At 48.8% G+C, this 23,587-nt stretch overlaps 1 protein-coding gene across 2 annotated transcripts; it reads left to right on the top strand.

Moving 5' to 3' along the window:
• The first annotated feature begins 1,620 nt into the window (after nt 1–1,620).
• On the top strand, nt 1,621–21,785 carry DDX6 (DEAD-box helicase 6). Of its 2 annotated transcripts, none has more exons than XM_077306702.1 (14): nt 1,621–1,814; nt 2,694–3,155; nt 5,562–5,625; nt 6,653–6,757; nt 7,662–7,791; nt 8,155–8,301; nt 8,437–8,531; nt 8,854–8,976; nt 9,124–9,252; nt 10,875–10,991; nt 12,222–12,285; nt 18,182–18,283; nt 19,606–19,788; nt 20,544–21,785. In XM_077306702.1, exons 2-13 carry the CDS (start codon nt 2,956–2,958, stop codon nt 19,779–19,781), a joined length of 1,452 nt encoding a protein of 483 aa, XP_077162817.1. In that variant the 5' UTR covers nt 1,621–1,814; nt 2,694–2,955; the 3' UTR covers nt 19,782–19,788; nt 20,544–21,785. The 2 variants fall into 2 exon arrangements, with proteins under 2 accessions (XP_077162817.1, XP_077162816.1); XM_077306701.1 differs by having other exon boundaries at nt 2,640–3,155.
• Nucleotides 21,786–23,587: the final 1,802 nt, after the last annotated feature.

Genomic DNA, 23,587 nt, shown 5'->3' with positions numbered 1-23,587 from the left:
GTGTTTGGGCTGGGTTGGCATCAATTTGCAGGTGACGCCCAGCTCTTCCTCCTGATGGAAGGCTGCCCTGACTCTCCCCCAGAAGCGTTAGCCAGCTGCCTGGAAGCCATGTTGAGATGGCTCAAGCAGAGTCCTCTGAGGCTCAATCCTGCAAAGACGGAGGTCCTGTGGCTGGGTAAGAAGGGGCCATGCGAGGAAGCACGCCTGCCCACCCTGGCTGGCGTAGAGCTCACTACGGCTCACTCTGCCAGGAACCTGGGTGTGATTCTGGATGCTTCCCTCACAATGGAAGCCCGGTCACAAAGGTAGCACGGCTGGCATTTTACCACCTCCACCAAGCCAAACTACTAGCGCTCTACCTGGAACCAGAGCACCTAGCCACAGTGATCCATGCGATGGTCACCTCTAGACTGGACTTCTGTAACTTGCTCTATGCAGGCCTGCCCTTCGCCTTGATCCAGAGACTATGGCTGGTCTGAAATGCAGCGGCCAGGATCCTCTCTGCAACACCATGGAGGTCCCACATCCGGCCCATTCTCCACCAGTTGCAGTAATTGCCAGTTGAATTCTGGATCAGACTAAAGGTTTTGGTAATTACCTTCAAGGCCATACGCGGTCAGGGCCCAGTGTACCTGAGGGACCGCCTCCCTGCCTATGCCCCTAAAAGAGCTCTGCGCTCCACCGCCACCAACTGGCTAATGGTCCCTGGCCCGAAAGAAGTCCACCTGGCCTCGACCAGGGCCAGAGCATTCTCTGTTGTGGCTCCCACCTGGTGGAATGAGCTCCCGGAGGAGCTCAGGGGCCTGACGGAGCTTAAACAGTTCTGCAGGGCCTGCAAAAGGGAGCTCTTCTGCCAGGCATTTGAGACCAGGCATAACCAACAGCAACTGAAGGGCGTCTGCTCCCCTCCCTCCCAGAACTCCACCAGAGCGCTCTGGACCTGTTTGTACTGTGACTGTATCATTGTTTACACTGTTTATTGTTACAACTACCCGTTATTAATATTACTGTATGGTTATTCATGTGTTATTGATAGTTTTATTTATCATTGATATGTTCCATGTAAACCGCCCTGAGCCTCCGGGGAGGGTGGTATATAAATTAAAATAAATAAATAAATATAAACATATAGTCCTGAAATTCAAGTGGTCACTCGTCCAGCACACAACATGATGAAGATGTTGAGCAGATTCACGGGCGAAACAGCGATAAGCCAACATCCAAGTGGGTGGCCGGGCTGGTCCGAAGCGGCACCGCAAACAGGATCAGAGTCCGGCCAGGCACCATTGAGACCGACAGAGATCTATTCAGGGCGGGGGCTTTAAGCCCAGTTCTGCATAGGCTGGGAGGGGGGGGGCGGACGGGGGTGTGAAGGAAATGAATCCGCGGAGAGCGGAGACCGGCGAGCAGATGCCTCCAACGAGGCCGGGCAGACACGCGGCGGCCGGGGGAGAAGGGACCGCCGAGGCGGCGGCGCCCCACGGCGCACGCGCAGCACAGTCTCCACGCGCAGGCGCCCCGCCGTTCCCCGTGCGCACGCGCGGCGTGCTCAGCGTGATCCGGAAGCGCGCCGGGTAAAGGGGCGGGGCCAGCGCCGCGGAGGAGGAAGGACGCCAGAAAGGAAGGAAGGCAGGAAAGAGGGGAGGGACGGAGGGAGCCGCCATCTTGTCGTCGCGTCGCCGCCGCCGCCGCCATAGTCCGGAGGAGACCGACCGAGGAGGAGGTGGAGGCCGAGGAGGTGGAGAAGGAGGAGGAGGAGGCGGTGGCGCCGAGGAGGCGAGGGAGCGCGCCCGGGCCGGCGAGAGGCGGCTGTGGTGAGGCGCGGCTCTTCCCTCCTTTGGGCGCTGAGGGGTCGCGCGCAGCTGGGATCGGGGCCGCGCCTCACACGGGCCCTGCGGAAGGCCCTCGCGGCCCCGGGCGGGCGGCGCTTGCCGGGCCGGGCCTGGACTGGCCTGTGGCCCTCGGAGAACGCTGCGGCCTTGCCTCGGCCTCGGCCTCGGCCCAGCCCGCGCGGGGGGAGGGGGGAGGGGGGCGGGGGGAGGGGCGCGGGCGCTTCCGGTCCGGGGGCCGCCGCAGGGACTAGCGCCTTGTCGGGTCCCGCCTGGCCCCGAGGGCGGGAAGGAGCCGTTGGGAGGCCGCGGAAGTAAGAGGGCGCGGGGGGGGGGGCGTTGTGCTGCATCGGCCCGCGAGAGCGGAGGCCGTTCGGTGCGCTCTTTAAGAGCGCCCCCCGGGGAAGAACAGGCCCCTCGGGAGGGGAGGGGAGCCGTCCCCGCCAAAGTCTTGCACGATCGCATTCTTGGGGTGCCCTGCAGTGCAGGATAGACAGTTTATGGGGTGCAGCCCTTCCGTCTAGCAGTTGAGGAATGTTAAGAAAACAGCAGGAAGGCCAAAGTCGAATAGTGGTGTTGTTTTGCTGACTTGGGAGCAGCAACCAAAATATTATCGCTTGATGAAGAGACCTTAGATTAAAGAAGGACTCATCACAGTCTCTGGTTGGTTCTTGACCAATGTAAGGATTGGTGGGAGTACCTTTGGTACTATTCCCAGTGTGTGGAGGGGCTGTCTCTGGTTAGTCAAGTAAATGTCCTGACCTCTGTTACTTACTACCATCTTGGACTGCCTTTACCTCTCCTGAACAGGTGTCTACTCCAGGAAACTCCTGCAAATGTTAACTGGATTGCCTGTTTTTTCAGACTGAACTGGGTGACTTTGGATAGAACTCCAGTTTGGCAGAAGACCGTTTTGAAGGATTTGTTCCGCAGTGCATCAGTGCAAGTGACTGCTTTACTTCTGAGTGACTTTACAGGTGCTTGCCTGCATTGCAATAAGACTCATATACTGAGCAGGACATTATTTATCTCTTCATCTTGGAGAGCCTAATAAACTGTTATTACAGTTTCTTTACTCACTTTTCAAAGTTTTGAAGTCAAGAAAGACATCTTTATAAAGCAGAACATGAGTACAGCCAGAACAGAGAACCCTGTTATAATGGGTCTCTCCAGTCAAAATGGACAGTTAAGGGGCCCAGTAAAACCCAGTGGAGGTCCAGGAGGCGGGGGAACACAGGCTCAGCAGCAGATAAACCAGCTGAAACATCCCAACACAATCAACAACGGCACTCAGCAGCAAGCCCAGGGTATGCCCTCCACTCTCAAGTAAGTACTTGTATGAAGTCTTGTTAGACACGGGATCGCTTAAGTAATGCTCGCCAGGGTTCTGATTCCTTGATGAGAATACGTTTCCTTGTGCTCTTGGCTTAGGACTAGAGCAGACATGAATTGGAACCTTAGTTTACCTACATTCTCATTGCTTTTCGGTGGTGAGAGCCTTCTGGATCAGACCAGTGATCTCTCTAACTCAGCATTCTGTTCCAACAGCAGGGGTATCACTAGGGCACAAACTGGGCATAAAGACAAGAGGCCCTCCCCTGCTGCTCTTCCCAAACACTGGAATTTAGGTGTTTGCTGACTAAGTAGATGGAAGATCAATTCAGAAGCCATTGATAGACTCCTCCTGCATGAGTTGGGCTAGCTGCCTTTTAAAATTGTCATAGCCAGCCTGTGCTGAGGCAGCTGCCTTGATTACCAGTTGTAGTCCGGATCAGGTTCAAGGTTTGGGTTTTGACCGTCAAGGCCCTTTGCAGTCTGGGACCCACATATCTGAGGGACTGCCTTTCATATAGCCCCCACAGGGCTTTACACACTGCAGGCTCAAACTTGTTGATTTCTGGCCCCCAGAAAGCCTGCCTGGCCTTGATCAGGGCCTTTTTGGTCCTGGTCCCAACCTGGTGGAATGAGCTCCCAGAATAGCTGAGGGCCCTTTGGGGGTTTTCTGCAGGGACTGGAAGAAGAAGAAGAGTTGGTTCTTATATGCCGCTTTTCCCTAACTGAAGGAGGCTCAAAGCGGCTTACAGTCGCCTTCCCATTCCTCTCCCCACGAGACACCCTGTGGAGTGGGTGAGGCTGAGAGCGCTGATATCACTGCCCGGTCAGAACAGTTTTATCAGTGCCGTAGCGAGCCCAAGGTCACCCAGCTGGTTGCATGTGGGGGAGAGCAGAATCGAACCTGGCATGCCAGATTAGAAGTCCGCACTACACCAAACTTTAAAACAGAACTCTTCTTCCAGGGTTATGGCTGAGGCTATGGCACAGGCTCCAGGCAAGTCTATGTTAGGCCACACCATCACCAGAACGAACCATCATTTCATAGAATCATAGAATAATAGAGTTGGAAGGGACCTCATGGGTCATCTAGTCCAACCCCTGACACTATGCAGGATACTCACATCCCAATCACTCATCTACTGTAACCTGCCACCCCTTTGCCTTCACAGAATCAGCCACTCTGTCAGATGGCTATCCAGCCTCTGTTTAAAAATTTCCAAAGATGAAGAACCCACCACCTCCCAAAGTAGCCTGTTCCCCTGAGAAACCACTCTAACTGTTGGGAACTTCTTCTGGATGTTTGGATGGAATTTCTGTTGAATTAATTTCATCCCATTCGTTCTGGTCTGTCCCTCTGGGGCAAGAGAGAACAATTCTGCTCCATCCTCTATATAGCACCCTTTTAAATACTTGAAGATGGTTATCAGATCCCCTCTCAGTCGTCTCCTCTATAGGCTAAACAGACCAAGCTCCCCCAACCTTTCATCATATGTCTTGGTCTCCAAACCCCTCACCATCTTTGTTGCCCTCCTGTGGACACGTTCCAGTTTGTCAACATCCCTCTTCAACTGGGTTGCCCAAAACTGAACACAGGACTCAAAATGAGGCCAAACCAGAGCAGAATAAAGTGGTACCATCACCTTTCATGATCTGAACACGATACTCCGTTTGATCCAGCCCAAAATCCTCACTGGGTCACACTCCTGACTCATGTTCAATGTACGGTCTACTAAGCCTCCTAGATCCTTTTCGCACATGCTACTGCCAAGACAAGTCTCCCCCATCTTATATCGGTGTATTTGGTTTTATGCTGTATGATGATTGTAACCCACTGTGAGATGGTTCCCCAATGGCAGTGGGAAACAAATTGAAGAAAGAAAGAAAGGTTTGTATGAGAACAATTTTAAGTGCTTGAATGAGCTGATTAACATATCAGATCATGGATGGAAAGGCAATTCTGTAAGTCCGTGACCTATATTCATGAGAGAGCTCTTACAGGTATAAGTGTTTTGCATCTGCACCTTTGGGTGATTTCTCTTTTGGCGAGTTGTCTTAAAACAGGCTGTCTTTTAGCTTAACACCTAGCAATGGCTTACCCAAAGAACTCTGGAAACTACTTTGGTGATCCTGCTGAGATCTTATGTGGTAGATTTCTGGGCCCTTTTGCATAACTATAGTTTGGGAAGGGGGGAATGTCTGAGACAACTGTTTAAATCTAGGGCATAGTTTTGCCTTTCAAGAAGACCGGCAGAGCTTCTATTGTGTTTTCCTCTGGCCTCTTTCTGGCGTCGTGATATTCTTGGCAAAATGGTACATCTGTGCCATATGCAGGACTCCAGGGCAGAGCTTCCAGAGGCAATGCAGCCCAGTAGCTGACATGATATTGTCTGTCTTTAGACCTGGTGATGACTGGAAGAAGACTTTGAAACTCCCTCCAAAAGATCTGCGGATCAAGACTTCGGTAAGAAGCAGTGAAGGGTAAAATGGTTTGTAGTGCTGACATTCCACTGGCTGTGCTTTAGACTTCCTTGAGCAAAAGAGTGCTTTAAGGACCACCCATAGGAACCTACCTGGCCATTCTGGTCACCTTCAGAGGTCCTGCCTTTGTTTCCCCTGCCATCTGAGGCTGCACAGGTGGCAAACTGAGAAAGGTCCTTCTCACTTGTGGCACCAAAACCTTTGGGACTCCTTTCTCCAGGGAGCTGTCTTTTGCAAACTGATGAAGGCTGTTTGGTGTTCCTTCCATAGCTCTTATTAGTCCCCTCCCTATCTGTATATTTTATGTTTGTATTATATTTCATTTATTGTAAAATTTACATTTGTGTGTTTGTAGTTTAAATGCTTTTGACATCTGACATTTTAATGTTTGTGACCTGGGGGACTCTAAATTGGGTAGAAAGGCAGCATAGAAATGTGTTGCACAAGTAAAGTTGAGTGCTTGGCAAAAGGTTTGCTGTTTTCACCAGTGTATCAGCCTATTAAAGTCTTATAGATCCAAGGCGAAGGTTTCCTTGCTCGTATGCTTTATAGACCGTCCCTCTCCACAAGTGGGCTTGGGGCAGTTTACAAAATAGCTAAAACATTCATAATCAAAATTTAAAACATTTTACAATTAAACCACCCAACCCAAACTCCCACCCTGACCCAGCCGTCTCCCTCCCTCCCTCCCTTCCTTCTATTGGCTAGGTAGTTCCAGTGAAGAAGAAAGGGTACAGCTATGTGCCCCAAAAGGTCTGCTTTATTTCTTGCATCCCGCTGCAAGCAGATGGGTGGTCCTGGGGCCGCCCACTTTGCTTATGTGTCAGCTTTATGTTTCTGTCTGTGGATGTGGCTGTACAGTGAGTGAGAAAAAACTTCTTGTGCATGACCTTTTAAGGGAGGTTGTTTTACATTAGGGTTGTCTTCCTAACATATAAATACAGTCCTTTGCATGTAGACTACCACTTTTGGGGAAAGCACTGGCTAACTGTCCTGCTCTGCTGGTTCAGGATGTGACTTCCACTAAAGGAAATGAGTTTGAAGATTACTGTCTGAAACGAGAGCTGCTGATGGGAATTTTCGAAATGGGCTGGGAAAAGCCATCTCCTATTCAGGTTGGTTTGTGGTAGCTTATGCAATATACTTGCTTAGTACTTTGCTGACTTTAAAGAGGCAAGCAGCATGAAGTATGATGTTTGAGTTCCATTATTCAGCCAAGTGATGGAGTATGCCCTGTTGCTTCCACTGGGACTCTGCTGTCACCCAGCTGCTGTTCATGTAACGAAGCTCTTTCCTATAAGTGTTGTTGGCCATTCTGTATGAGGCAGTTGGGTAGAGTTTATTAGGATTGAGCGCACTTCAGCCACTTTGGCAACGACGCCTGAGGTGGCCAGCGCCACGGTGTGGAGGGGAGGAGCGGCATGTGCCTGTGTGCGGACACCAACTGGCACGCTGCTGCCACACCTCCGCGCCATTGGGCACCTTGGGCGTCGGTGCTTGCCAAAGCGGCTAAAGTGCGCTGGAGCACCCAATCCTAGAATTGATCCATAGTCTAGCACATCTATATCGTGTGCAGTCTGCAGATTTTTCAGAGCTGGCAGCAGGAGGAAAACCATTATCAACCATTTTTTCTGCATATGCTGTCAGTCTTAGTGTTTCATGAAAATGTCAAAATAGGATCTCTGTTAAATGCCTAGTTTTCCTCTTCTTTTGCTATCTTTAAAGGGACTGACAGCAGACTCTGCTTAGTTAGCCTCTCAGGTATCTTAGTGAAGTGGGTGGGAGCCCCCTGCAACCTCTGATTATTCTGCTGGTGATTTACCCATCTCTTGGCTTGGGTGACAGTTGTTTCCAAAAACAGATTGAAGGGAGTAGTTTTGGGTGCCAGAAGTTTGCCTAATAGGCAGACGGTTGCATTCGGATTAGCCTTCTGTCCTCCCACCACCCCCACTGATAGGCATAGTAAGGTAAGTGGGTGCTGCAACAGGCACAGTGCTGACACTCGTGGCTTCTTCTCAGGAGGAGAGCATTCCTATTGCTCTGTCTGGGAGGGACATATTGGCAAGAGCAAAGAACGGAACTGGCAAGAGTGGAGCCTACCTCATTCCCTTACTTGAACGACTTGACTTAAAGAAGGACAACATACAAGGTCAGTGGTACTCAAGTGGCTCTCTAGTGAAAATGAAGATATCCTGAATGCCTACCTACTATATGAATTCCCACTTTGTTGCTATCGGAGCACAACAACTTCTGTAAAAGTTGGTCGTGGTGCTTTTGCCTTGCTGGTTTAGCAACACCAGCATCTCTTCACAGCATCTGCTCCTTTAAGGAGGATAATTGTTCAGCTTTAGGAGGATTTTATGCATTGAGGAATAGAATGCTTGAATTGTGAAGCTGCTCATACCCATAAAGGACAGAGGTAAGACACCTGTTGTTGTTGTCAAAAGGATACCTGTTGTTGGCACATGCTGAGCACAAGGGCTGCACCTTGACTGTTCTCCTCTCTTTTCAGCAATGGTGATTGTTCCCACAAGAGAACTGGCCCTGCAGGTCAGTCAGATCTGCATCCAGGTCAGCAAACACATGGGAGGGGCCAAAGTGATGGCAACCACAGGAGGAACCAACCTGCGTGATGACATAATGAGGCTTGATGATACAGGTAGGACATCTGGGTTGGTGGCGAATTAGGCACTCAAAGACTAATGATAATACAGTCCCTCTTGGTGGCTTTATCTAGTGCCAGATCCCCCTAAATTCAAGTTTATGGCATTTCTCTGTGTTTTTCCTTTTGCAGTACATGTGGTGATAGCTACACCAGGGAGGATTCTGGACCTTATAAAGAAAGGAGTAGCAAAAGTGGACCATGTCCAGATGATTGTTCTAGATGAGGTAATGTTGGCATCAGCTGCATCTGCAGGCAAATGCCCAAAGTGCAGTTTGAAATTAGGCCTGTGTTTTTATGTGTTGCACAAAAGGTTCCTTCCTCTGTTGCCTGGCGGGGGGGGGGGGGTGCTGCTTAGCTTGAGGAAGTGACCAGCTTAGTTTCCCTTTTCTTGACTGGAGTAGGTTTAACAGCAACATCTTAAAACTGAAGCTGGAATTGTGGCCTGGTGGTTGTAGTCCCAGGAGGCCTGTTAGGATCCTCACCGAAGCAAGTTTCTAGAAGTCCAAAGAGCATGTTGATATTGAACCTTCTAATTTCTCACTACAGGCAGACAAGTTGTTGTCCCAGGATTTTGTTCAAATCATGGAGGACATTATTCTCACGCTACCTAAGAATAGGCAGATCTTGCTATACTCAGCCACTTTCCCTCTAAGTGTACAAAAATTCATGGTAAGTGCAGTGCTGATCTCTATGATTCCTGGGCTACTGGCATGTACTGCAGCTTCTCTGGGAAAGCCCATATTTTTAAATCAGCCAGTGGGATGTGTAGTCAAATGCAGCTGCATTGTTTCCTAAACATTAGAACATTTCTTTCAGAATTCCCACTTGCAGAAACCCTATGAGATTAACTTAATGGAGGAGCTCACACTGAAGGGAGTTACCCAGTACTATGCCTATGTTACTGAGCGCCAGAAAGTGCACTGCCTCAATACATTGTTCTCCAGGGTAAGTAGTGCTGTCTGCTTTCCACTTGATTCTCCCTTTGCAGGGAACCAGAGTGCCAACTAAATGAGTCAGTTCTGTCTAGAGAGCCAGGGTGTAAACGAAAGAGCAAGAACCTCCCAAAAGATACCTGTCAGTGACACTGTTTGAGGATGTATTAATAATACAAAATAGCACAATACTTCACACCCTTTCAATGTAATTAATACTTTATTGTTTTCTGTCCCCATTTAATACGAGCTGTCTCTCTGAACAGCTCTCAAACTCTGGACAAAAGTTCTGCCATTTAGTTAATGTACATAGAGTCATAGAATCAGAAGGGTGCATACAGGCCATCTAGTCCCAATGCAGGATCTGCCCAAAGTATCTGTCCAGCTGATGTTTGAAGACTGCCTGTGAGGGGAAGCTCACCACCTCCTTAGGCAGCTCATTCCACTGCTGAACTACTCTGACTGTAAATCATTTTTTCTGTTACTTAGCCAGTACCATTCTACACATAGTGTAAAGCCATTACTGCAGGCCCTATCCTCTGCTGCCAACAGGAACTGCTCCCTGTCCTCCTCTAAGTAACAAACTTTCAGATACTTAAAGAGAGCCATCATGTCCCCTCTCAACCTCCTCCAGGCTGAACATTTTCAAGTACTTTAGCCTGGTGGTCCCCAACCACCAGGCCACGAAGGCCCAGGCACTGGGCTGCGGCTCCCTCTCTGCAGGGCCGCCCGCGGTCCACAGCCTGAAGAAGGTTTCGGACCACTACCTTAGTCTTTCCTCACAGGGTTTGGTTCTCAGGTCGCTCTCCTCTGCACCCTCTCACTTTTGTCCATGTCCTTTTTGAAGTGAGGCCTCCAGAACTGCACACAGTATTCCAGGTGCAGTCTGACCAATAGAATATATAGTGGGACTATGACATCTTGCGATTTTGATGTGATGCCTCTGTTGATACAGTTGAAGACTGCATTTGCCGCCTTTACTGCCACATCCAACTGTCTACTCATATTTAGTTTACAGACCACAAGTACCCCAAGATAACGTTCACACACTCTGCCACCCAGAAATGTATCTCCCATTCAGTATGCATGCTTCTTATTTTCGTGACCCAGATGTACAACTCTCTACTTACCCTTATTGGCAGCTTCAAAATTGGGGAAAAAACATGATGATATTTCATATGTCTTCCATTGATAGAGCAAGAAGGGTTGGTGAGGCTCTTTTTGCCTGCATTCCCATCCTGAAAGATAGAGGAGCACTGCTGTAACTGAGAGTAAAAGCTTATAGTTGAGTGTAAAGGCACACAAAAGCTTATACCTAAAATTAAACCGTGTTGGTCTTAAAGGTGCCATTGGACTCAAAACTTCATTCTGCTGCTTTAGACCAGCACTGCTACCAACTGAATATATGAGAGAGTTAATTAATCATAACTTCCTGTGTTGGTACTGAGGAGGAGCGTGTTTTGCAGTTCACATCAGATGGTTGATAACTAACCTAAACCTTTAGCCAGAAGCTGTAGATAAGATACTTGAACAGTATTGTCTTGCATAATCCATATATATCTGAAGATATTAGTTTGAAATTTCAAGTCAGTGAACCAATTGCAGTTGAATGTTTTTTGTTTTTTTTTTACATAGCTCCAGATTAACCAGTCAATCATTTTCTGCAACTCCTCCCAACGGGTTGAACTGCTAGCCAAAAAAATCTCCCAGCTGGGGTATTCATGCTTCTACATTCATGCAAAGATGAGGCAGGTCAGTGCAAGGTTCCTAGTAAAATTACATTGCCTGGACTTTCTTGTTCCATCAGGATTGTGGTGGTGGCCTTCAAGGGGATCAGAGTAGTGGTACTGCTGCTGTGGCTGCTCCTTGTGGTTGATTCTGTAGTTGTCTAACAGGACCTTTGCTTTGTGCTGCTGATTGGCAGGCAGCTGTTTCTAAGTCCTGGAGAAAGAGGGAAAAAACCCAGGAAGTTAAGTTGAGCCAACTGGGAAGGGCAGGTTATAAAAATAAATTGTTGTTTGTTGTTATTGTGACAATCTGCATTGAGTAGTGCTCCATTTCTTATTTATTTATTTGATTTCTGTACCGCCCTTCCATACGGCTCAGGGCAGTTTACATACAACATGGGGGGATACATGGAACAAATTAATATATAACATAAACAAATACAACAACAACAGTAATCTATATCAATGGTCCCCAACCTTTTTATCGCTGGGGACCGGTCAACGCTTGACAATTTTACTGAGGCTCGGGGGAGGATAGTCTACTAGAGTAGGGGTAGTCAACCTGTGGTCCTCCAGATGTCCATGGACTACAATTGCCATGAGCCCCTGCCAGTATTTGCTGGCAGGGGCTCATGGGAATTGTAGTCCATGGACATCTGGAGGACCACAGGTTGACTACCCCTGTACTAGAGGACCTGTCATTGGATGGCGCCGGAGGGGTGGGCTTAGCTGGCAGCTGCTACAACTCCTCTGGGCAAACGGATGAGAAGGACGGGGGAGCAAGCTGGCCTCTGTTTCTTTTTGCCGTGGTTGCTGAAGGCAGCGGGCAGGAACCTTGTTGCCACAGAGTTGTGTGGGCTGCCAAGGGAATAAGGCACTCCTGGACGTGAGATGAGGAAGTCCTAGTCAGAGCAGGAATGGAGAAGGGGAGCTTTGTGACCTGGATTTCTGCAAAGTTGGGTCGACGTTGGTGGGCTGAAACTCCTAACTTCTTAGACAGAGCCATGGCCTGGTCCCGGTCTCCGGACCGGGGGTTGGGGATCACTGATCTAAATATTTAAGTGATTTTATACAATATAATAGGAACGGAACTTAGCTAAGGCCCTTAAAGAAGACAGACTGGTCCAGGCCATGTTGAGTACCTATTGAATAGGCCTGTGTGGCTTGGAGCCCACAGGAGGCTACAGAGGAAAGGCTCCATTTTTCTACACTAGAGGAGTGTTGTGATAAGTAATTGATTGTTGTTCTTTGCCAGGAGCACCGCAACCGCGTGTTCCACGATTTCCGGAATGGCTTATGCCGCAATCTTGTTTGCACTGGTAAGTTTCTGTTGTCCTTTTCTGGATTATATTTCCTTTCTTAAGACTTAGTCTTTAGGGGCCAAAGAGAAGAGGGTGGTGTCACCTACCCTTTAGAATGCTATCATCTGGCACTTAACTTTCTTTTGGAATGTCAGGCCAAAATGTTCCTTTTTACACAGGCTGTTAACTAAGAACATTTTCTTTTAAATATTTTAAGCTTTGGTTTTCCTTCATTGAGGGTGAAGTCATCCATACTGGTCAGGTAGGGATATGCAAATCTGCATGGTTTCCTGTGAAACTGGCCACTGTTTCGATAGGCCTACTGCTCAGATTGGAGGCCAGATTCCTACTTTACTCTAGAGTAGTCCCAGGATCAGGCCTAAAGTTTGTCCAAGTTACTTCGATTAATGTTTTAGCTATCCTCTATTTGGAGATTCTTTACATACTCACAAGGAATTCCATGGTAAAAGAAGGAGGGAAAAGATTTCAGTAGCCAATAAGACAACTTGGTTGTGAGTTCCTGCATTGTGCAGGAGGTTTGATTAGATAACCCTGGAGGTGCCTAGCAACTCTATGATTCTGTAATCCTATGAACTCCCCATCAACTAATGCTCCCCCATCACAGCCTCCAGCTGTGGCAGGGAAAATGGAGGCTCAAAGGAGCAGTTTATCCTCGATTTCCTTGACAAAATAGATTTGGCAGTGACAGAGGAAGTGGTGGTGGAACAACTGGGGGACCTTGGGTGTGGGCAGCTGCAAGGGAACATAAGCAATCCAGAGTTCCAGAATGCTGCTCACTTGATGATCAGGACCTGGGGCACGGAGCTGAGCCACAATGCAGCCAGGTTGCTGGACAGCCACCACACGAGATATACAGGGCTAGCAAACCTGGGTGGTGAGCCCCCATCCCTGGAAAGCAGTTGGGTCTTCCACACACACACCTCCCCAGCATAAATTGAGAGGGAGTGGAATGTACACAAGGAGATCCTGGGAGTGGGAGGCCTACTGCATGCATGTGTGGGAGACGGCAGAAGGGCCCTTCCACACACCCCACTTGCTGCTCAAGATTTGAGTAGTGGCTGCCAGTGGGTGACTCCTGAGATCGTCCTTGGTCTTGGAGCAACTTCACCACTGTATTGCCAGGGCCCCTGGCATAGACTGGCAGATGACAAGATCCTCTTTGGGGAGTTTATGCACTCAACCATGAGATACAAGATGGAAGTGCAGGAAAAACCAAGGTCAGCTGCATCAATGGACCTGAATGCCCAGGCAGTTCAAATAGCCATGCCTTGTCCAGACAGTGCTCCCTTTCCCAGACCACTTCAGTGCTGTGAAGACTGAATGAGCAATACCTTGCAAGGGAAACACACAGAGTTCAGTGGCCAGACAGCTGCACACCATTAGGGAGGATGCCATGGAGGACCTCAGGGTACTATTGATAGATGTGGCAGTCAGTGCCCTCCACTTGGTGGCAGTACTGCCAAAGGATGGAGAGAATGCTCTGAAAGACTTAGTAGACAGGAGGAATGTGACTATCCTCAGAAAGACATATGTGGTAGTCTCCATTATTATTTGGGTGTCAGCAGCTCTGTCAAATTTCAGGGCTAATGACCACCTGCAAAATACTCCATCCAGCGAGCCCATCCTGAAATAAAGAGGGGTATGGAATTTGCCACAGATACTTCCTGTGACGAAATGCAATTTTGTGCTAATGCCCTGGCAGCAGGCCTCATTAATGAAAGAATATGGAGGAATATCTGGCTAAAACATTGAAAGGTAGACTTATAATGCTGTTTGGAGAATCAAATTTGGATAAGGTCTTGGTGGAGATGAAAGGAAAGAAGAAAGCGATGCCAACCACATTGGTGACCAGCAAGGTTAGAGACAGCAGAAACAAGTCTCAGCATTCCTTTCATGCCTCCCATGCATTAGCACGAGGAAGAGGCTCAGCGGATTTCGAGGGTTTCCATGCCACTAAATACAGACCTAGTACCCACCAGGACAAGTGGCTCCCTTCAGACAGGATAAAGGCCAGCCCACAAAGAGACACACCGCCTGACTCCTTCATGGGGGCAAGCTCTGCTTCTTCGCAGAAGCGTGGAAGCAAGTGTGGGTGTTGTCCATCTTGGAAGGATACAAGATAGAACTTACAGCTCGACTGCTGCATCAACCCAGGCTCATGCCCATCCCAAAGTCACCAGGCAGAAGACATCTGCTTGCTCAAGCCTTTCAGCATCTACTACAAGTAGGTGCCATAGAACAGCTAGCCAACATCAGCATTTAATGGGGCTATTCTCAGTACTTTTTGGTGTTCCCAAGAAATCTGGAGAATGAGATCTATTCTACGGTTTTTACACACATCAGACGTGTTAACATCCCTGCACTTCAGGGAGGCCTACCTCCATATCCCCACCCACAAGGACTGCAGACAGTACCTTCACTTCTGCCATCGGGTACAGCACTTCCAGTGCAAAGCCTTGCCTTTCTTCAGCCCCATGTGTATTCACCAAGGTCATGGTGGCTTTGCTAGCCGATTTGCCCCAGAGTGATGTCCACTTATATCCATATTTCAACAACATCCTAATAAGGGCAAAGGACAAAACTCCAGCAAGTGAACAGCAGTTCAGTTTTTCAAGGATCACAGCTTCCTCATCAACGAGATTAAGAAGCACCTGACCCTGTCTACGGACTTCATCCACCTAGGAGCCAGGAACATGTGTAAACCAGATTTTTCTGCCAGAGCATAAACAGGAGAAGATCAGATCCCTGATAGCAGAGATTATAGCCAGCAAGTCAGTGGACCTTATGCACCTTGTGGCAGTATGCTGATCTCCATAGACATTGTACCATGGACATGGTTCCATTTGAGGACGCTTCAGTGGCTCTTGCTGCCTCATTAAAAGGACAAAGAAATTACCATCCCAAATGATCTGAAGAAACTTGAAATGGTGGACAATATACCAACATGGGCAGAAGGGACAGACTTTGTCAAACCTCCAAAGGGAGTAACAGATGTGAACCAGAAAGGTTGGGGTGCACATTGCATGGGAAAGACACACAGGGCAAATAGTGCCCACAAGACCAGACCTGCAGCATCAACAGGTTGGGACTATGTGCAACACATGCTTGGCACTCAAGGCCTTCCTATGGACAGTCCAAGGAAAGCACTTCCTAGTCAGAACAGGTAACTTGACCATGAAAGTCCACATCAGCAGGCAGGTAGGCACAATAGCCTGGGCACTATCTGGAGGTCTGATTCCTTGTATGATGGGCAAAAAGAAACCTCACCAGCCTGAAGGCAGGTCAGGCTGAATCTGCAGACCTGGACCCAGTGCTATGGAGCCTGTACTTGGGAGATTTTTGTTCAAGTCACACACAGATGCGACATTTTGCTGGTGACTGCAGCTTATCCAATATGCAGATAACATCCAGCTTCACCTCCCAGTGGATGGCTGCCCTAATCTGCCCCCAGACAACGTTGCCAGATTCCCAGAAGCAGAGACAGAGTGGCTCAAGCAGAGTTGCCCAAAATTCAACCCCTCAAAGATGGAGATACTGTGGTTTGGTAGGAAGGGACCAGACTGAGGAAGCGTGCTGGCCCAGTCTGGACAGGGTGCAGCAGTCACTTGCACGGTCAGCCAGAAACCTGGGTGTCACCTTTTGACACCTCCCTAACTATGGTGGCACAAGTCATGAAAGTAACGCAGCTGGTGTTCTTCCATCTTCACCAAGCCAGATTACTAGCACCCTACCTGGTCCCAAAACAACTAGCCACAGTTAGCCAAGTAACAGTCATCTATAGACTGAACTTCTGTAACTCATTCTAGACAGGCATGCCATTGCTCTGGAATGTGCAACTAGTCCAGAATGCAGCTGCCAGAGTCCTCACTGGAACATCTTGGAGGACCCACATCCGACCTGTGCTCTAGCAGCTGCTCTGACTCCCGGTTGAATTCCAGAGGAAGTTTAAGGTACTGGTGCTTATCCATAAGGCCATTTGCGGTCCGGGCCCTGTGTATTTGAGAGACCACCTTTGTCTATGCCCCCTAAAGTGCATTCTGCTCTTCAAATACCAACCAGTTGGTGGTCTCTGGCCCCAAGGAAGTATGTCTTCACGAGAGTTTGGGCATTTTCCCAAAGCAGATCCGGGCTCTGACAGAGCTAGCACACTTCTGCAGGGCCTGCAGGACGGTTTTTCTGCCAGGCTTTTGGTTTGGGTCAGTGAAACCCCATCAAAGCCACCTTTATCAAATACCACCCCAAGACTGTTGACTAGATCCAGGAGATCTGAAGTTTTGCATGTTGGCATTGTTTTAACTTGAGTAGTCTTAATTCTCATTTACTTTTAATTTAAATTGAATGGTTTTTAATTGTCTTGTGTTTTTGGGATGTTTTATATCATCCTGAGCCAGCTTGCTATGAGGGCAGTATATAAATCAAATGTTAAATAAATAATAACTAATGATCATTGTGAGACATAGGTTCACCACATGGAACCTGCTGCTGGTCTTGGTGGCCCTTGCAAAACCACTTTTCAGGCCTCCCAGTCGGTGGAGCTCAAGGTTCTTCCCTGGAAGGTGGCTTTCCTAGTGGCCATCATGTCAGCAAGGCTAATGTCTGAATGGCAGCACTGTCCTCTAGAAAGGAGCTTTGCACATTCCAGAGGGAATCAGGCACACTAAAGACGGATCCCAGCTTCATTCCTGCAGTCTATTCAGTATTCCACCAGGAACAGCTGATACTGTTAGCATCCTTCTGTCCCAGACCACAGCACCCAAAAGAGGAGGAGTAGCACAGTCCTGATGTGCACAGGACACTTTGCAGCTATCTAGACAGAACACTGTCATTCAGAGGCTCAGATGCCCTTTGTTTCACGTGGCACCCAGAATTGGGGGAAAGAAACTCAATCTTTGTCTTTGGAGTTAAGCAATGCATCGCCAAGGTGTACGAGTATTGGGGGGAAGACACCGCCAATCACAGCTCACTCTACAAGAGCCGCAGCTGCTTTGACTGCCTTTGCCACCAGAGTGCCAGTGGGTGAAGTATGTAGAGTGACAACGTGATCTTTACACTAACACATTGATCAATTGGAATCTGCCGAAGCAGACATCAGGTTATCGAGGCATGATAAGGACCTAGGCTCCCGCTCAGAAGCACAGCTTGGGTACTGCTGACCAGTTTGGATGACTTTACCCCCACTGAAAGAGGACAAAACATTGGACTTACCAGAAGGTTTTTTTCTAGTCAGTTGTGAGAAATCATCCACTGCCAAGGCAGGGGGGATGGAGAGAGATGCAAGGCATGTGGAAAACGGAATGGCAGCAATGACGGTAGAAGTTTATAAAATGCGGTGCTCAAAGAAAGCCCTACCTGTGTGATCAGGGGCATGACCTGGCCAGCTTATATGTCTTCTCAGTGAAGAGGAGAAACCTTCAGGGAAGACTAGGATTTCATTCTGGTCATTTTATCTACATCATTTTAGGCTACTTTATGCTGTTATCCCCTGGCTCGTTTTAATGGTGTCAGCTTATTATTGTGTTTTAATGGCTGTTCTGAAAAGGGCAAGTAAGTATGAAGTAATGTGGAAACAAAGAGGCTTGGTTGTAAATTGAACAGCTTTTGTGTACAAGCCCTGTGCCTATTTGTTGGCAAGCATGGGCTTGTTTGGAGTCCTGGATTTCTTGGGGGGGATCTGCATGTGCCATGGTCAGCAGTGTGGCTCTGAAGGACTCTCCGGAGCCTGTTCTTAAAAACATGACCACTTTTAACACTGAACGGCTAAGGAAAAGGCTGCTGCCAAAGGAGCCATGATTCAATAGGAACGTTATGTAGCTGCAGTCTGTCTGCTGCACTTGAGTTGAGAACCCCACCTGCTGTTTTTGTCCAATTGCCTAAACAAGTTCTTCATTTTCAGACCTGTTTACCCGAGGTATTGATATCCAAGCTGTGAATGTTGTGATAAACTTTGATTTTCCAAAGCTGGCAGAGACATATCTCCACCGTATTGGCAGGTCAGGTAAGGAAGTTCTGTTGCAAGGGAGAACCAGTTGGGTGGTGAGCCTACAGATGAGAGAGGCTGTTTGATCCAGGGAGCTCAGCATCTTGGAGGCGGGAGACCTGTAAGGCAGCAGTAAGCTTTAAATGCAGGCCTCTGATGCAGGGGGGCATAAAGAGATTCAGCTGCTGAATGAGCTACCCACCCTTGCAGAGCTTATGTGCTGATGATGTGGAGGCCACAGTCATCAGCATGCAACTATGTGAACTGGAAATGGGTCATGCTGGGTGGGGTCAAGACAGACAGGACAGATGGAGAGGGTTCTGTTGGGAGATGGGCAGCAGCTTCAGAAAATGAAATTGCCTGTCCCCTTGAGCAGGATCCCTATTGAGGAGTGCTTCTGGATCCAGCCCTGTTCATAGAAAGAGGCTGCCCTTGCTTTGTGATGCCCCAGAGGAGTTGAATCACACTTCTGTCATTCCTTCCTTAAAAGCCTCTTGATCTTCTGTTCTCCCGCCTGGGGCCCTGAGCAGCCACACAAATGGAAGTATGACTTGGAATTGACTTCGGGAAGTCTGCAGGATTTTGAGCCTCTATAGAATGACAAAGCTTGCCCCTAGTGTCTGTCTGCCCGTATACCACTGTGGTGGCCATACCATCCACTTTGATTAAAAAGAGTTGATTTTTATACCTTGCTTTTCACTACCCAAAGGAGTCTCAGAGCTGCTTCCCCTCCCCACAACAGACACTCTGTGGTGAGGCTGAGAGAGCTCTGAGAACTGTGACTGACCCCAGTCCCCCAGCTGGCTGCATGTGGAGGAGTTCTCCATATCAGAGACCACTGAACTATGCTGGGGGGATGCACCCCCCCCCCAGAAGAACAAAGGCCAAGGCCTTTCCAGGCCTCCTCCCCATAATCCCTGGAACCAGCCGCCCTTTTGCTCTGTCACTAACGGTGCAAAATGACCTTGTCTTTGCAACACCTACTTGCTTTTTTATTGTTCTTTAAATTGTGGCAGTTACCACACGGATGTAGATCTGCCAGCCCCCTTTGGATTGAACACACAGTGTGCAGTCCATATTCCTTCCTATGACATAAATCCAAATGCGGAATTTCCTCATCTTGTGTTGCATCCTTCTCTCTGAGGGAAGAGTAACATGAAACAGAAAATGCCACTGTAATTGAGGATGTGAAACTTGAACCTGCTTCTGTTGCAGGGCAAGTGTGCTTGCTTTTGTTTTTAGTGCTTTCCTAGAGCCACCCATCCATTGCTTGCCAGGAGCAAATACAGCTGCGGGCCTCTCTGAAGCATTCTCATGGCCTCTGATTTCTTTCCTTGAAGGTCGATTTGGCCACCTTGGCCTGGCCATCAACTTGATCACCTATGATGATCGATTCAACCTGAAAAGTATTGAAGAGCAGCTGGGGACAGAAATCAAACCCATCCCCAGCAACATTGACAAGAGTCTGTATGTGGCTGAATACCACAGTGAACCTGGAGAAGAGGAGAAACCTTAACTGTTGCGTATGTATTTTGTCTGGAGTCCGGACTTAGGAGGAGGCTGATTCGGGCCAAGTTAAAGGAGGGAAATCCTGGGAGTTCCTGCAAGAGCTTAGACTTGCTCTCTTGTGCACCAGCTGCCTCACCTGTTTGTGCTACTGGCCAGCTCCTGTTAAGTGCTGCTACTGCCACCACTTTGCACTTTGCACCCATTAGCTGCTGATTCTTATGCCTAATAGGTCAGATAAGAGTTTATTACTTGGTCTTTAGGTGTGGGAAGCTGGGCAGGTGATGGCCACTAGGAGCTCCAGGGAGGGGGAAGTCGTGCATAGAGGTCAGATGAGTGTGAATTAACTGGTGCTTCATGGTCCTGTCCATGCTGTTGTGGGCAGCAGGGCACTCTTAGAGGGGAGAGTAAGTGTTGGCTGCTCATCGCTCTGCAATGCACAGTTGCTGCCTGTATCAGAGTATGACTGCTGCGATTCATATGCACCCTCCAAGGACTGTGCCTTGATGCAGAAGCCCAGCTGGACCAAGCCATGGAGTGGACAGGAGGGTTGAGCAGTTGGCTGACTAGGGGGCCTCTTCCTCTTCTGTGGGCTCTGCTGTGGCCTGAGCCTGTGGTTGTCGCCTGTACTTCCCTCCTATGGCGAGGGTTGTGAAATGGCACACTTGAGGCAGGGCAGTTCCTGCCTTAGCTTTGGCCCACTTGGCCAGCTGCACAAATGTGAGCAGTGTGGTGGATTTACAGCTCATGACGGTCTTCTTTCCTCTTGTAGGCTTTGCTCAAGCACAGAAGCTAAAGCCCGTTGATCTGGACATATGACACGTTTCTTTGGGGATGCCCTTCTCTTTATGGGTTTTTCATCTTTTCATTTTGGATCTATGAAGATCAAAGAGCTTTTTTTCTTTTTCCCTTTTAAAAAGAAACTCTGGCTGTGAGGAAGAAAGCAGAAGATAGGAAGGAAATATCATTTTTGTTTTTCCACTTGTTTGCACTGTGTGCTGACTGAAATTAGTTGCACTAACTGCTGGTTTTAATTTCTTTCTTTGTGGAGAAGAAGAACTCTGAAAAGAGAAGACTCCCAAGCGCAAGCATGACTGCTGTTTCCGGTTCCCCTCCAGCCACCCGACTGAGTGCATTTCAACTTCTCCCTGGCTCCTCATCTGTCTTTACGCTAAAGAGCTCGTTCCTTATTTGTGCAAAGTGCCTTATGCTATGAGACCCTCCAGAATATCACCTTTCAGACACAGCCCAAGGAGTCATTTTGGTTCAGATCAAAGTCTCCCACCTCCATCCCCTTCCCTCAACTCTCTCCTTCCCCCTCCAAACAAGCTGGGCTGGGATGTAACACTTGTCAGTAATACTTTTTGTTTAACCTTTTTTAAAAAAAAATCAAATGGAGGAGTTGAGATGCATTTGCAGTTCACCCACCTTGTAAATATGTGTATTTAAACAAAAAGAAAAACCTGGAACATCTGGGTTGATTCAGTGCAACGTCAGCACTCCAGGAGGAAAGACCCCTTGCTCCCCACATGCAGCAGGAACCTGTGACAAGCGCTTGTACTCTGGCCGAACACGATAGCAAGCTGGTTCCCAGGAGTTGCCGCAGTGGTTCCAGCACTTGCTTGGGAGACTTGGTTCAGAGCCATGACAGTCTTTCCTCTCTGAAGTGTGTTCCACAGAAAATCAGATGTGTATACTTGTATAGACTCTGTAAATATGTGTTCTTTTCTGTTATGGGTTCATATATAACTTTTCTTTTTTTTTCCTTTGAAGTTTGCTGGGGTTGAAGGGATCACAGGTAGATCTTGACAGCAGCGACAGGTGAGAGGGGCTCAGTTTTCAGCAACACAACACATAATGCCGAGTGCTGCCCTTTTGGCCTCTTGGGAGGTAGCGTTTTCTCTAGCACTTGCAAGTCTTGGAAGAGATCCAGGCATGGGGTAGAAGTGTGAGCCATCCTTTTCGGTTCCTTTCTGTCTCTCCCCCCCCCCCCCAAAAAAAAAGAAATAATAAACCCAGCCCTCCACTGGTGGCATGCATTTCAGGAAATAACTTGTTTGCCGTAGTCATGGCATAGCATAACATGCAGGATACAGAAATGGTGCTAAAAGAACCAGAGCCACTGGCCTCAGCTGCCCATTTTAGAGGGTCCTCTGGAGTGCGGCACATCCTGCCCTTTGATTGCTACTCTGTCTCACACCTTTCTGCCTGAGAGACTTGAGCAGGCCAGAGCAAAGTCCCCCAGCTCCTTCCTCTGTCTCCTGCCTGGTTTGTCTTGCCTATACCCAGCAAGTGCTTTAGAGAGCTGCCTGGTGTTGCTGCTTTCAATTGTGCCCCTCCCAACATGCTTGATGTTTGGCCTGATCTCCAGGCAAAAGGACTGAGAAAAACTGACCCGTAAACTTCTTTAGAATCCCCCCCCCCCCCCAGCCAGCAAGAGGCTGCCAGGAGACCCCTGCTTCAGCACAGTGCCTCTGTTTCTGGGTACCATGTAGGCTAGCATTGTACCTACAGTGGTGGTCTTCTTTGCCTTGAGCGTTCCTCAGTTTGTTCTGGATTGACATTAGGAAACCACCACTTTGCATCACCTGTTTGTTGGAGCTCTGTGCTAGAACCATGTGCCTCCTGACAACTCCATTCAAAGTGAAAATGTTTAGTCTAAGTAACTCCATAGTAGTGTAGCAAAAGCTGCACTTAAATTCAACTCGGCTGCGGTGGACCTTCCTGGGGCTGCACTGGACAGGCGAGCGCTCTGTATAGTGGGAGGCAAGGGTTAGATGGGAGCTTCTGGCCCAAAGGAAAACTTTGCTTCTGTTCTGCAGCCAGTTTCTTGTCCCAGCAGCAGGGACGGAGGGTCGTTTTAATGCGCAAGGGTTGGCTCTTGTGAGCCTGCACCCCGACATTGGTGCCCTGTGCCATGAGTTGCCGGGGGGAGGGGGGAATATGGGGTGCTGTGCCCTCTGCCACTCTTGGAGCGCAGCATTTTAAAATCAAAAGTAGTATTACTTTAAACAGGACTTCCTAGAAGGGGGTGGTACTGCCCAGGTCCTTGAGCTTTGCTTCCAGGTGCCCTTTGGGGTCAGGAAGCCACCTGGAGCTCATTAGTAGCCATCTCTTTCTAGGACATAGAAGGACTTGTCAATGGAAAGATGCTCCAAATTATGACTAGGTAGACCCTGGTCTTTTTTTTTCCCCATCTGAAAACCAATCCTATGGATGGCCTTCCTGAGGGCATCTTGGCCACAATATTCATGGACCTGCAGCCTTTGTGTGTGCTCTGGGGCTCCTGAGGGATGACACGTGCAGGAGGGGCCTCGTGGCTGGCTTCACCTCCAGAGGGGTCTGTCCATCATAAAGCCCTCTTGGTGCGGGGTGGACCTGGCCTTGAGCACCATGTCTTGGTGGGCTGCACTTGCCAGGGGGGGGAGGAGGGAGGGGGGCTGGTCTTATTTGGCATTTTAATTTCTTCAGAATGAGATGGGAGCATCTTTCCATTTCCCCTCTGGCCTTTGTGTCAGGAGCTGGGTGAGATCTTGGAAGGTGGACACAAAGGCAGAGGGAAGTGTTAGAATTGGACATCTCATTCTGGTTTTCTTTTAGGGGTGGGTTTGCCTGCACAGGAGCTGTCAATCCAGGCCCGGGGCTGTGACTGCTGCATGGGGCAGGGTTGTGGCTAGCAGAAAGCTGACCTCTGCTGCTGGGGCCAAGGGTACTGTTGTCGAGTGTACAAGGAACACCATTAATGGGGCACAATGAGCACCCCCCTCTGACAATGCTGGGGCATGCTATAGCATTTCTCAGTGACCTGTTGAGGGT

This window comes from Paroedura picta, chromosome 12 (assembly GCF_049243985.1).
Source record: "Paroedura picta isolate Pp20150507F chromosome 12, Ppicta_v3.0, whole genome shotgun sequence".
Classification (NCBI taxonomy): domain Eukaryota; kingdom Metazoa; phylum Chordata; class Lepidosauria; order Squamata; family Gekkonidae; genus Paroedura; species Paroedura picta.
The sequence above is the reverse complement of the archived record's forward strand: the minus strand, read 5'-3'. Positions and strand labels throughout refer to the sequence as shown.